The 13,529-nt window shown below is 45.5% G+C and overlaps 1 protein-coding gene across 1 annotated transcript in view; it reads right to left on the bottom strand.

The window, feature by feature from the left end:
- Positions 1–4,993, bottom strand: part of DPY19L4 (dpy-19 like 4) — a 29,556-nt gene extending 24,563 nt beyond the window's left edge. Inside the window, exons 1-3 of the mRNA XM_086465355.1 lie at positions 4,855–4,993; positions 1,693–1,800; positions 599–723 (exon numbers count right to left, since the gene is read on the bottom strand). Coding sequence (XP_086321481.1) covers positions 599–723; positions 1,693–1,800; positions 4,855–4,993 — 372 coding nt within the window. The remainder of the gene's footprint in view (positions 1–598; positions 724–1,692; positions 1,801–4,854) is intronic.
- Between the last annotated feature and the right edge of the window lie 8,536 nt (positions 4,994–13,529).

Raw genomic sequence — 13,529 nt, 5'->3', positions numbered from 1 at the left:
AATACAGCATATGGTTATGACTCCACTGTACACCTTCAAAGTATTCCACAAAACATTAATTTTCACAGCACCTCTGTCAGGTATATAATGCTCTCTATAACTTAGCAAACATGCTCAGAATCAGAGCAACTCAAATCCACATTGTAAGTCAGCACAAGATCCACAGCATCCTTTCATATTCACAGATCTGAATTTCATTCAACTTTCCATATTTCACTAAATAATACAGTTCTTAAAAGAAAAAACAAAACAACACAAAACAAAAAACAAAACCAACGACCATACATTCCTGTTGTTTAGCCTGTACGATCCCAGTATACTTCAATTTTTTCCTCCAATTTTTAGAAAGGTATTTCAATGATAAAGAATGGCATGGAAAAACATACACAAGCATGACAACACAAGATTACTGTCAGTAGGACAAACACCTTAAAAAAAAAAAAAAGAAATAAAACAAAAAAAAGAGACTATATTGGACAGAGGCCTGAGTAGAATGACACGGGATTCCGCAGGCAAGCAGTTCCAACCCGACATGCATCAGCTTTGATTTCAAGGACACAATTTGGCTTTTGTTTCAGTAGTTTAACTTTTTCTTTACCTGCCTGCTGGAAAACCAGAATTTCCGTTCATGATACGTTGAGAGGTACACAGCATACATCATTCCGCTAGTGACTGCCGCAAGACAGCCAAAGAAAAGTTTCGCAAAACGCTGTATTAACATATCTGAAAATGGACAGTGAAAAAGTTAAAATAGTCCAGAGGACTCAAGAACAAACAGTATGCCCTACATATAAGTAATTTCTGAACAGCAAGTAAGCTTACTGGCATCAGAATTATCACACCATCATCAGCACAGATACACCGAGAACTAGTTTGTTACTCCTGCCCTGCAGAGTTTTATTTACCAGTTGTTAGTGTTTCTTCATAGGACTCTCAGACAAAATACTCACATGCTACACTGCAAGTTTCTCTCCATTCTAGTAAGCTTCATTTTCAAATGAATTCCAACAAAACGTGTCTTCCAAGTAAACGGAGCGAACTCTAGATTTTACCCAAAATGCCACAAACTTCTTATAGATATTAACAGGAAGAAGTGGCAATATCACATCTAACATCAGTACTGAGACATTCTGTTCTCCGTTCTATTTTTAAATACACGAGGAAGGAACAAGTCTGAATTTTACCAAATTCATTCAAGGGGTATCTACTTCACCTGTAGCTCCCTCTAGCTAGTATGCACTTTTAACATGAAATTTTCTGGTAGCTTGCTGAGCACTTACCTAAAGTTACCCCTGCTTTTAGTCCTGTTTCTTGAAAAGCTGTAAGGACTTTTTTGTCTGTTCATGTTTCAGTACCATTACTTCATGCCTTTCAGCTTGCCAACGAAAAGATCATTCCAGGCACAATTAAAATATTTTTTTGTACTCAAAAAGATTCTTAACTCCTCTGCCTCTCCCCCTTCCTCTGCTCCCCAACCTGAAACAATCCAGGACTACCCTTTTACTCTGCAATACATAGAATGTCATTATTAAAGAATTCTAATCTGCATGTCTGTATTTTCTTGAAACATCCAAAAACCTAATTCAAAATAAGTCTGCTATAAATTACTGTGCTACAAATATCTTCCCATAAAACGTAAAAGAATAATGAAAAAAAAAAAATCAGAAGTTGGCAAAAAAGTCTGTAGCTTACATTTTGGCGATCTTCCCAGCTTTGAGTTTTCTTTGTTTCTCTCCTCTGAAGCCATTTTGTCAGATTCTGTGCAGTTTTGCTTCTTTCTCTGTCGCAGGTCTGCTGCCCCTGAAGACATTTTTTTTTTTAAGTTATTGCAACACGATACCTAAAATTGCACTCGGAGAAATCCACACAGCAGCAGGTAACAGCCAGTTATTGCTACTGATTCAATCCCACAGCAGATATATTTGACAAAAAGACTCAATTAAAGTATGTCATATGCCTAACTAAAATAACAATAAAACAATACAGAAACCAATTCCTATGTTATTCCACAGAAAATCCAACAGTTTTCTCTTCAGACCATACTCTGGATGCTAACTGGTTTATTCCATGATGAACATATCACACAAATGAAGGGAAGCACTACTTTAGATAAGTTGATAGAGACACTGGTAGAAATGGGTGTCAATTCCATTCCACTCTCATCCTGGCTTTACACTGCTATACCACAGCAGTGTACCAAGCACTGTTGAATGGGCTAGTCCATTAAAGTTGAGCTGCCTATTATTCATATGGTGAAAGCTTTTATGAAGTAAATATAATATCACTTTTTTCCTGCTTCCAGATTTACTGGAACTAAGCATATTTATGAATTTTTAGTCTAACATGTCATTAAAAAGCCTAGTCTGCTAGGCCATGTAGATCACATCACAAGACTGACAGCTTCTTTGACGTCCACAACAAAGCTTTTAATTACTCTAGTTGTATATTATTTCAAGTCTAAATCTGCCAAATTTAAAAGTTAGAAACTAGAGATAGTCATATAAATAAACTGTTAAAGCCGTGACTGCCTGTATCAGGACACCTGCATTTGTGTTTTAACAGGATTTTCAAAGCAATTTATAAATTATCCTGAGCAAACCAAGATCTCAATGACAACATTTTTCATGGACTGAAGAGAAAATGTCTTCTTAAACAAGACAGGAACTGGAAAGATACTAAACAAAAGAAAGTTTGGGGTGTTCAGTTTCACAGTTATCATTATGTCAATCCAAAAGGAAATATACACCAGTATCTCTTCGCGTCATGTACAAGAAGTGAATCAGCAATGCAAACACCAAGTGCACTGCAATCAAAAATCGCTTGTACCACACAAAGTAAAATGGGGGTAAAAAAAGCCTAGATCACCAGAATGGGCAGCTATGTGCTTGGAAAGACAACTGCCTGCCTTTGTCATTTTAGTTACGACCAAAGCAACAGCAGTGAGAATACTGGAGGAAAAGGCATTTCTTTCACTCTTCTGGCAGATAAGTGAGCCATATTAGTAGTGTAACACACTTAGAAAGTCTAGAGTTAGCAGCAGTATAGAAAACTCCCAAAGAACGAACAATTAACAATTTAAAATTCTCATCGTGAAACTACTACATCTCAGTCAGCAAATGATCTTCACCTTGGTTTTGAAGACTGCTCAACAGATTCCCCCCTCAGAGCAAGAAAAAAAAGAAAGATCCAAGTATGCTACTTCTGTTTCATTTGCAGCTGCCTCAAACAAGAAAAATGCTGTTTACACTTCTACGAATCCTTTAAATGGGGTGAAACGAAATTCAGACGAGGTAACAACCAAAAATAATCTAGGATTTTGACCTGATGACACAGCCTCTTGTATCTCTCTATCCAGCATTCAATTTTTCATCTGAGGTTGCTTTCTAGTTCCCTGTAAATTCCTAGCACATTTTTTTTTCAACTCTTGTTCAGACAACATGCACTCCACTTATTTTTGTGTATCTATTGCAGAAAAGCATTAACTCATTGCTTCAGTGTGCCACTATACTAATCCATTTTTCACCTGCAAATCAAGCCCTGTCTGCAATTCTTGCCCTCTCATCTAAAGAAGGATAAGGCAGAGGTGGGAAACGTTCAGAGAAGGCCCATGAGGATGATCAAAGGTGTGCAACGGCTCCCATACAAGGAACAAGGGAGCAAGCTGAGGATGCCTCAGTCTGGAAAAGAGGATGACCAACAGAAACATGCCAGAGGTCTACAAGCTAGCGAAGTGCACAAACAGGATGAATACAGAGTAGTGATTCACTTTCCTTTCTAATACCAGAACAAGAAGTTATCAAACAAACCCAGTGAGTCACGCTAAAAGGAACCAGTTCATTGCACATCACCTTCATGTAGACCACTCCTACCTAAAGAATGTTCTGTAAACAAAGAGTTTAGACAAATTCAAGAGAAGATGGAATATTTGTGGAAGACGAACAACCAAAGACTACTAAATACACAGAAACCATGTCCAGCTCGGAAAGTACCCCAGCTGAGAACAGCTGGGAAGCTGGAATATGCCATGAGATGGTATTGCAGAAGCTTGTTTTGCTCTTGCATTTCTCCAGATGCCTACTTACAGTCATGTTTCTGCTGATTCCCCCCAAAAAACTAAATGCCCTCTCCTAAGTTCCCACAAAGGGTGCTAGCAAAAAAGACACCTGCAGATCAAACGATTGGGGGGGGGGGGGGGGGGGGGGGGCGCTAAAAGTGAAACGAGAGAGGAGAACAGACTAAAACGTACAAACGGGGAAACGGAAGGGATGCCACAGAAAAAGCACACACGCGCGGGCACCCACGGAGCCCCCGGAGGCTCTGCACAGAGGCAATGCCGGGCGAGGGCGGAGAAACCCGGAAAGTCTGTGGGCTCTCACCCAGCCGGCCTCCTCCCGCTCGGCGCTGCAACCGGCCGGCTGCCCTGAGCGGGCAAGAGGAGGCCTCGTCAGCGAGACCCGAGGGTCCCCCGAGGCGGGATCACTCCGGCCCGGCTCGACACCGCCACCAGCCGCTGCAGCGGCGGGACCCGCGCCGCTGGGGGGCCGACTCCGCGTCCTGCGGGCGGGCCTTTCACTGTCGTACGTGCGTTACCGCCCCGGCCCGCACCTGGCGCAAAACGGAGAGCCCCAGCCGCAGCCCCACCGCCGACCTGCGCCAGGGGGAGCGGCCCCGGCCCCGGCCCGGCGGGGGCTCCCCGGGGCCACACCGACCTCCCTCCCCGCCCCCCAGCCCGAGGCGGCGGCGGCCCCGCCGCGCCCCCTCACACGGCCCGGCCGGGCGCGGGACTGGGCGGCCCACAGCCCCACCGGCGGCGGAGGGGGATTAGGGTGACACACGCGCCGCCGCCCCCCTCACCTTCCTCCATCGCCAGCCTGCGGCCGCCGCCCCCCGCCGGCGCCCCCCGCCGCTCTCTCCGGGGCGACACCGCCCCGCCCGCACTCCTGCCGCTGTCGCCCGCCTCTCGTCGACCCCGGGGCCGGGAGCGCACTCGCATAACACGGCGAGCGGAGCCCAGCGGCCCCTCACTTCCTGCCGCCCCGCCGTTACTCCCGCCGTCGTGAGCCTTCTCCGCCGGAACCGTGGTGGCAGAGCGCGGGGGGCGGCCGGAGCGCAGCGGCGGCGTACCGAGGCGCACCGAGGCGCAGGCGGCCGGCTGGCCCGCGCTTCCGGGCGGGGGGGGCTCCCCCTGCAGCCGGCACCGGCCCGCTCCGGAGGCCGCCTGTTGGCCCGCCCCGCCTCGCAGCCCTCAAACCCGACATCGCACCGGCAGCGAGGTGCCGTTCCTGCCGCCCCCGCCCGCCAGCCCGGCTCCAGAGGGACCGTGCCCCTTCAGAGGGGCCCACTCAGGCCGCGGGGCCCTCTCCAGAGCGTCTCCTGGGGGTGCCTCTCGCTCGGCACCTCACCTGCCCTCTGCAAAGAGCCTCCCTCCCTGGGAGGGGAGGTCTCCCTCCTGCACTGCGTTACCTGGAGAGTCCAGGTGTGATGGTCATGCACAAAGCTCTGGGCCAGCTGGAAGGGCCTGGTGAGAGAAGTGGTTGGTTGAGCCTCGACGCACACCTGCTTTGGGCTCCTTTTTCCGTCATGATGAACTACCCGAGCGCGGTACCAGCGCCCCACTGTCACAGAGGCTGTAGAAATGCAGGACGAAAGGATACCCCCACCCCCAGTGAAGCTGTAACTTTGGGAGAAATACTTGCTTTTGGGAAAATGGGCTGTGTTTGGATAAAGGGAGGCCGGTGAAAGAACGTAAGGAAGCAAGGACACGTCCCTAAGCAGTGGGATAGGTGGGCATTTCTGCATACCAGCCACCTAATGATTATCGTGGTTATTGTCAGCACCCTGGCAAAAGAAGTATTTGGAGGGAATTCTGTCAATGTGAGCTGGGGATGACTTCAGAGCACAAAGGATGGCATGGAAAAGTGTTTTCTGTAATTTAACAGAAGAGCTGGGGAAGCCAGTATGTTCACTGCTGGATGCGATTAGAGATAGGAGGACAGGACTGGTGATGAAGGATCTTTAAAATGAAGTTATGTACTTTATGTTTGAAATGACAACAGGCAGGAGTTCAAGGAAGAGATGCAAAGAATGGAATGATGTGGCTACAACAAGACTTATCTATATTGTTTATTGCAGGAGCCCTTATGGGCTCCCCTAGTCCAGACCTTGTCATTTTGGGGAGTCTGGGAAGCACAGCGTTTGGTTGCACCAATCCACAAGTAGTGATGCTGCAAGAAAGAGCACATTTCACCCCGAAGCAGAAGCAGCTTGGATTTTTAGTGGTGAAAGTGCTGAGTTCTGACCGTGACCATAAGCTGAGCTGATTATATACACGGGTTCATTGCCATATGACAGTCTCCTGCTTTTGCAGTTATGGCAACATAAGCTACCTCAGTGCTGCATGTGGGATGCCAGGCCAGGGCAAAGGCTGGTGCCCTCCCTGACCACTGCCTGGGGGCACATCTCAGAAGGTCCCACTAAGGAGGGGTCTTGCTGATACTGATTGCCTTTGCTGCTGCAGACAACCAAATGCTTGATTCTTGGGTCAGGATTGTCAAGGACAGAAGTTCTCACCCTGCCATGCCCCAAATCCACTTGCAGATCTCTATGGAGGGCTGAAGACTCAGGGTTGAGAGGGCTGCTTGGGCCACAGAGTGAATTTGTGGTTTGGTAGTTGGCCACAGCCTTGGGGAGGGCTGGAGAGGACCTCCAAGCCTTGCCCAAACCTGCTGTGTAGAGAGATTGAGACAGCTGGTGCAGGACTCAGCTCAGGGGGAAGGGTGTTCTGAAGCAGCATGTTTTCCAAGGAGCAATGTGTTGTCTCCTTCCCGATGTCTTGCTACAGCTCTAGGGGGTGGACTGAGCACAGGCACAGGCTTGAGTGGCAGGCAGTCGTTCAACAGGCTCACCTTCCATGTGGGATTTACCTCCACTCATCATCAGATGGTCAGGGTGACTTCTTTAATAGGTGGCCCCGTGTGTTGAAAGTGTGCTGAGGAGCTCCAGAGTCTATAGGACCGTGGTCTTGACAGAGATAGTCTAGCAAAAGCTGGAGGGCTTAGGCAAGATCTGATGCTCAGCTAAATCAGCTTAGATTTTTCTCTGTCTTAGGTCAGACCTGTAATGTCGAAGATTGGGGATCTCTCTCATGATCCAGGGCATGTATGTGGAGATGCACCAGGATGCAGACATTGTTCCCTATGTAAGTGCTCTGGACTAAATTCTGCCACCCTTTGAGAGAGTCTTGCCCTGAACATGAACTGCCAGATTAGGACCATCATCTGCAGGAGCAGGATGGTATCAGCCAAATACTGAAAGATTGCCGAAGACACCCAGCTATTTGCTAATTAATAGTTCAGAAATGACTAGAGTGAAATAACCGAGGGGTGGCCAGGACCTGTGCTGTCTGTGTGTGTGTGTGTGTGTGTGTGTGTGTAGAGGGAGTTCCCCAGGTACGGTCTGCCGAGGGCCACGCTGCTTGGTCGGGAGGCTGTGGCCCTGGCAGCCCTCGGCAGCCGCCCCTGTCCCGCTGCAGGAGGACTCCATAGGGACTGCGTGTCTTCTGACGGGCAGTCGGGCCAATGGCCCATCAACTGCTGGAAAAGTGATTTGGTTACTTGTTTATCAGCTGCAAGGGAAAACTAAACCAATTTGTGTGTCCTATTGGAGCGTAAAATGAGATTTATAAGTTTCCTGGATTTTTTAATAAAATCTAAAATACTTCAGCAATTTTTGATTTATTGGATAGTTAAAAGGTTTGCTTATGTTTTTAATGATCCATAAATTATCCCTTGCATTTTTAATGTAGTTGGTTTTGATCTGTTTTATTTTTTTCATAACTCGATTCTGTTGTAAGTTACCAGAATAAGCACAAATAATCATTGCAATCAAAACAACAATAATCGTTTTAAATATGTGCACTCAGACCATCAATACATGGAGAGGAATAAAACAAATGACTGCGCAGTTATGCTCTAGATTTTGTTTTTCTTAAGCCTTCTTTGTATGTACCTTGTTGCATTTCTTATGCAACTCCCATTTTCTATTGATGCTCAAGCATGTGGATCATCCCACACCTTGAATTCAGTAGAACTATAAATGCACATCAGGTTATTTACATGCAGAACTGTACAGATAGCAGAGAAGTGAAAAATCCAGCCTGCTCACTTGGTTTTAATTTTTTTTTAATTTTCATTTTTTTCCCAAGGTCTTCTGTGGAAAAATTGCAGATCTGAAGGTGGGGGAACCAAAAATCATCTTTCATGCAAGTTTCTTTCTCCCAGAATGAATATGCTGAAATAATTTTTAAAGTAATATTGAAAATGTTGTTACTGCTGCGCTTCAATCTTCCAAAATGCTTTCTGTAACTAATATTATATGAAAGTTATTTCGTTTGACAGCTTGTTATGTGCCCTAAACATTGTGCTGTAATACATTACAATGAATAAATACAGGGATCTTGTGTTCTTTTTCCAAGCTTTCTCTGTACAGACATGGTCATGTATCTGCACGGTGGCATTTGTTCTCAACTTACATATTATTTCTAAGCCCTACAGACATAACTTTCCTTCTTGTTTACAAGTGCATGATACTGATGCTTTCTAGTTTAACGATATTTCTTTCTCTCTTTTAGAGATGTCAGGAGGCAGACAGACACAGATGTACCTTAGTATAAAGCACTAATGCTGGGCATATTTGTCATTACTCAAAGTAAAGAATCTGTACTTGCTTATTTTGTAAACCAAGTTTATTTTGTAAGCCAAGTTACATTTTTTGTGTGTTAAAGATCGCATGCCTAAACATATTTGTAAAGTTTAATTTCAATAATCAGGTAATGACTGCAGGTATTTCACCCATTCTCCTAAATTCAGCCTTTTGTGGGGTTAATTCTCTGGCTTTTAACTTACGCTATTGGATTATCAGTACGCCAAGGTTTTGCTTATTTTAATTACTTCAGATCCTTCCCTCCCCAAAGCTGTATATGTTCTACCAGGACATAAAGAATATTGCCTACGTAAGTGATTGCGGGACCAAAATTTTGCACTGTGCTCTCCCACCTGGTATGGGGAATGCAGGGGAATAAGTGGGGGGATGTTGGAGTATAATGACAATGTGGAAGCATTACTTGAAATTGGACCTAAGCAGTCAGAAAGTTAAACTGCACGAATCATACAGAACCTTTGGGATTTTTCCACCTATTTAATTCTCTTCCTACGTTATCTCAGCACAGCTTCCAGTGCTTTTGATTGCTTCAGCTCCTGCCTGCCTTGCCCGGGATATAAGTGAGTCAGGTTCTATTGTCACCTGCTTCACCGTAAAACTCAATGTAGCTGATTTAGATTTGCACACTGAAACTGAGTTGGGGACATGGGAACATGCTTTGGCTCTGTTCTCTCTTTGCTTCAATCCTCTGGTGGTATATCTGTGTTTTGATTTCTACTGGGGCCTATTATTTTTTAGGGCCCCCCCCTCCAAATGGAAAACACTACTGATCTGATACCACAACCATCTTCCTCTTCTCTTTTGTCTTCTACCCTGCGCCTGGTATTTACCGTGTCTTCAGTGATGCATTTTCCAATACTGTCCTTGAAGCAGCACAAGATCCTACATGTTCATTTTCTTTACTTCTTTCCCTCACTCCTGATGATTCCCTGTAATCTAGCACTAACACATAAGTCAGCCTGTGTAGGTTTGTGTGATGCTGTACAGCCTCTCATCTTGTCCATTTTCTCTTCGACTTCCCTCTGTCAATCCCATCATCTTCTCCATCCATCCTTGTACCACCTTAAGTAATTCTTCCTCCTTCTTTGTGTTGTCACCCTCCAAAAATGCACTGATCCTTATCACAGTTATGTTTATCTGACCTGTAATTTTCTGTATTAGTTTCTCAGTTTTCATCTTTCTTCATAAGACCAAGCCACATCAGCTGGCTAATTGCTGCATTGCAGCTCCAGCCCAAGTACCCGTGGAGCACTGTATCAGTGATAAAGTACAATGACTACAGGAGAAAAGAGTTGGTATTTATTTATTTGTTTGTTTATTTAAACACGCACACACCCCCCTAGTGATGTGACTTGCTTTCTGTACCACTTCCCTCTTTCTACTCTTGCTCTAGTTCTTGTCTGTGCGGTAGACAAAGTTCCGCAGGCAGTAGCCTGACCCTTGTAATTGTAAAACACGCAGCGTGTTATGTGCCTGGCCAGAAATAGCTGTAAGGGAGTGTAACTGGCCGATAGCAGTCTTGCCCTCTGCTTTGCTTCTGCTCTGTGAGGAGGCCCAGTGCTCTGACATTGCCTCTGTTCTTTCCTGCACTCCTTTTTTTTCCCTGAGCTGTCTCTTTGACTTTTATCCAAGGATAAAGCCCTTTGAGGTGGGTGACTCACAGCTCGGCACTTCCTTTGACTCACGCTTTGCCACCTAGGACATTGGTCAGCTCTTACTAAACTGCAATTTGTTTTTTTTATTGCTTATGACGACATCCCTTGCAGCTCATGTCTCTGATTTCACTATCACTTCTGCTGGGTCAGAACCGTGCTTGTTTTCTATGGCTGGCCAAAGCTGTATTTCCCCCTTTCTCCCTCCCCTTGCGTTCAATAGCCTTTAGATTTTTTAACCATCCCCTGCAGATTTCAGAGCTTGGAGCTCTCTTGTCTCTGGAGCCTGACTGCTGGGGATGCGTTTCTGAGGAAGAAGGTCCTGCTGCCCACCACAGCCTGCCCTGCCAACATGGAAAGGCAGGCTGGAAACTTGCCTCCCCATGCAGCATCCTCGCCGTTAACCAGCTGCTTGGCCACAAGCAGCGCAGTCTCCCCGGCTCCCGGTGGTGTCCCTGGTGACACTTGTACGATGACAGTGCAGTCGGGGGCATCGGACAGGTGCTGATGATGAGGGCTTAGCAAACACTTCAGCTGGTGCAAAACAAGCACTAGAATCCAGGTCACTTCCCAGGCAGTGTGTTGTCCCTGCAGGGCAGGGCTAGCATGACTGGAAGTCACTGAAGCCCCATCCCTGGCACCAGCATCAGCAGGAATGACCAATCACATCCAGGAAATTGCTCTTGGAATATTGTGCTGGCCTTTTTTTGTGTAAGTATTTTTCAGAGAAGCTGTGCAATGCGATCCTTAGTGGTTTTGTGCCATAGTGTCTTACTAAAGGCACTGGTTGGACACATCTCCCCATCCCAACACAGCGACTCCCACCCTTGGCCCCATGTTCTCTTCCCGGCCACATTATTGCTGGCAGAAGGAAGGGCAATATCACTGCTTTTAATAGGTTTCCAACTTCAAGCAGGAAGGAGTTTGGCCTGACGCTTGAAGATTATAAATCAGGAATACGACTCATAGCCCTAACACTAAGCAGACACTAGAGCCCTTCTCAAGAGTTGCATCCAGTGTTATTAAAACATCTCAGACTGAAGCAGCCCTCTGCAGCTGGTGCTGCTTTTCAGTGGCATGAGTAGAAACAGACTCCAACATGAGCAAAACGCACTCTGACCAGGCAGATTAGCTATTACCAAGCTACCGAACTGTCTGTAATCTGCTAGGATTTCCTAGACAGCAGGAAAAGAAGTGGATGGGACTATATGCCACTCTTAATGTAGGGTGCAACTTCCATCTGGGATGTGGATTCTCGGCTCCAAGGCAACTCTCAAAATCCCAGCTGGAATTTTCTGAGGAGCAAACGTAAGCCAGGCAGTTTGTTACAGAGAGGTGTGATTCCTCTAGGAAGGGCAGTTCTGTTCCCTGAGCTTTTCTTGACTCCTGGCTGGCATTGCCAGGCTTTGACTTCATTCCAAGAACTGATGCTCCCCAAGCCTGGATCTGTCTGAATTAAACTGCCGCATTTGAAATTATTACTTTTACTGGCACCTACATCAGTCTGTATAACTGCTTTTATGAGACATGAGGCAGCATGAGAAACGTGTGGAGCAAATAGACCTAATACGTAAGCAGGACATGCATCATTGTATAATTATGCATAACTATACTGTTACATAAATGCTTTTCTTGGGGAATCACCAGTGACGGCAGCAAGCTTTGCCTGTCATGTTTGGGCTAGTTACAGCTCTGATTCATCATGCTTTGAATACTTCGTTTCCTGCTGCTTCTACAGTAAATGGATTACTGCCTGCAATTTCAATAGTAATTAATGAAGATGAGAGATTGATCCAGTGATAAAACTGGATTGTCTGAAGAGAGGAATGATTTATCCCACGTGTCAAAGCTCACGACGTTACTAGAATTTCACTAGCGTGTTTGCAGACTGACTCCTCCTCTTCCTGACAGATGCATTTCTATCAGCTGGGGTAACAAATCTAAACATACGAGTCATGATTTGGCTCTTTTGTTCCTCCTCCATCTGAAGTCTCCCCATCCTTCTATTTATGCCACTCTTCTTGGACGCATTTTTGCAGTTGCATATCTCTTCTCAAACTGTCCCACCATCTGATACACATCAAGCTGGTCAAATCTTGGGTGCACAAAGCAGCACAGCTGTGTTGCTGCAATGCTCGCACTTGAATTTGTGCTCTGCTTCCAGTGAAAGTTGTCGAACCGCTTCTGTTACCCCCAACAGCTTGTTTAGCTTATTCAGCTAGCTCTGGATGAAACCTTATTGTGTAAAATGAATGTGCTTAGATGGAGAGTGGAGCAAAAGAGAATGATGCCATGAGAGAGAGGAGCTGGCTGGGCAGAGATCTCAGCTTATTCCATTTGAATGGAAACTCTGGAAGAGATGCTCACACTGATTTTTTAAAGCACAGTGTGATCCCCAGAGGAAAGGCACTATATTATTGCAGGATATCTATTATTAGTGGCATTATTACTGGTGTTGTAGTGACTATTACTGTAATACCTTATTGCAATGCTTACATAAGAAGAAAATATGCATTGGCAGGTGGAGGGAGGGAAGGAAAGCTATGGGTTTGCTTCAAGCAAAAAGTGGCTAAACTTGACATTTGATCCAAACACAGTCATCTCAAAACAAAAGCAGATTCTTTGCTTCCTTGTAAATCTTTCTGGGCGTTTTTGAGTTGATGATGCAAGTGCTTTCTGCACAGGTAAAACAGAGAGCCTGGATGGTAGGTGGATGAGAGATCTATCATTAATGAGCAATTTATGAAGAGATTAATTTATGGAGAGTTCAGATGAGCAAACATTCAACGTGTTGGTGCATATCGCTAGTGAAAGTGCCAAATGTTTATATGGTTTCTGTGATGGGAGAATCTGGTGAAACCAGGCTTTGTGGTTCAGTTTAGTTGGCTGTGCTACTTTTTCCTGTATACATCATGGTAGAGTAATTTGTTAAATATCTTTCCCAGCTTTACGTAACTCTGACCTTACAGGTGAAGAGTTTGGTCCTGCCCTAGGAATTGCAAAGAGTTTGTTGACAATGTTTGTTGACAGAGGCAGATACGTTCCTCTTCACTGAGTTGGGATGTCAACAGCAACGACTTGGACAGGAATTGACAGGAAATTCAGGTGTAGTCCTTGGGCTCATAATTTTTGGCAGAGGTGCAAAGGAACAAAACACAA

The sequence above is a fragment of the Leptosomus discolor genome, chromosome 5 (assembly GCF_034619465.1).
Source record: "Leptosomus discolor isolate bLepDis1 chromosome 5, bLepDis1.hap2, whole genome shotgun sequence".
Classification (NCBI taxonomy): domain Eukaryota; kingdom Metazoa; phylum Chordata; class Aves; order Leptosomiformes; family Leptosomidae; genus Leptosomus; species Leptosomus discolor.
The sequence above is the reverse complement of the archived record's forward strand: the minus strand, read 5'-3'. Positions and strand labels throughout refer to the sequence as shown.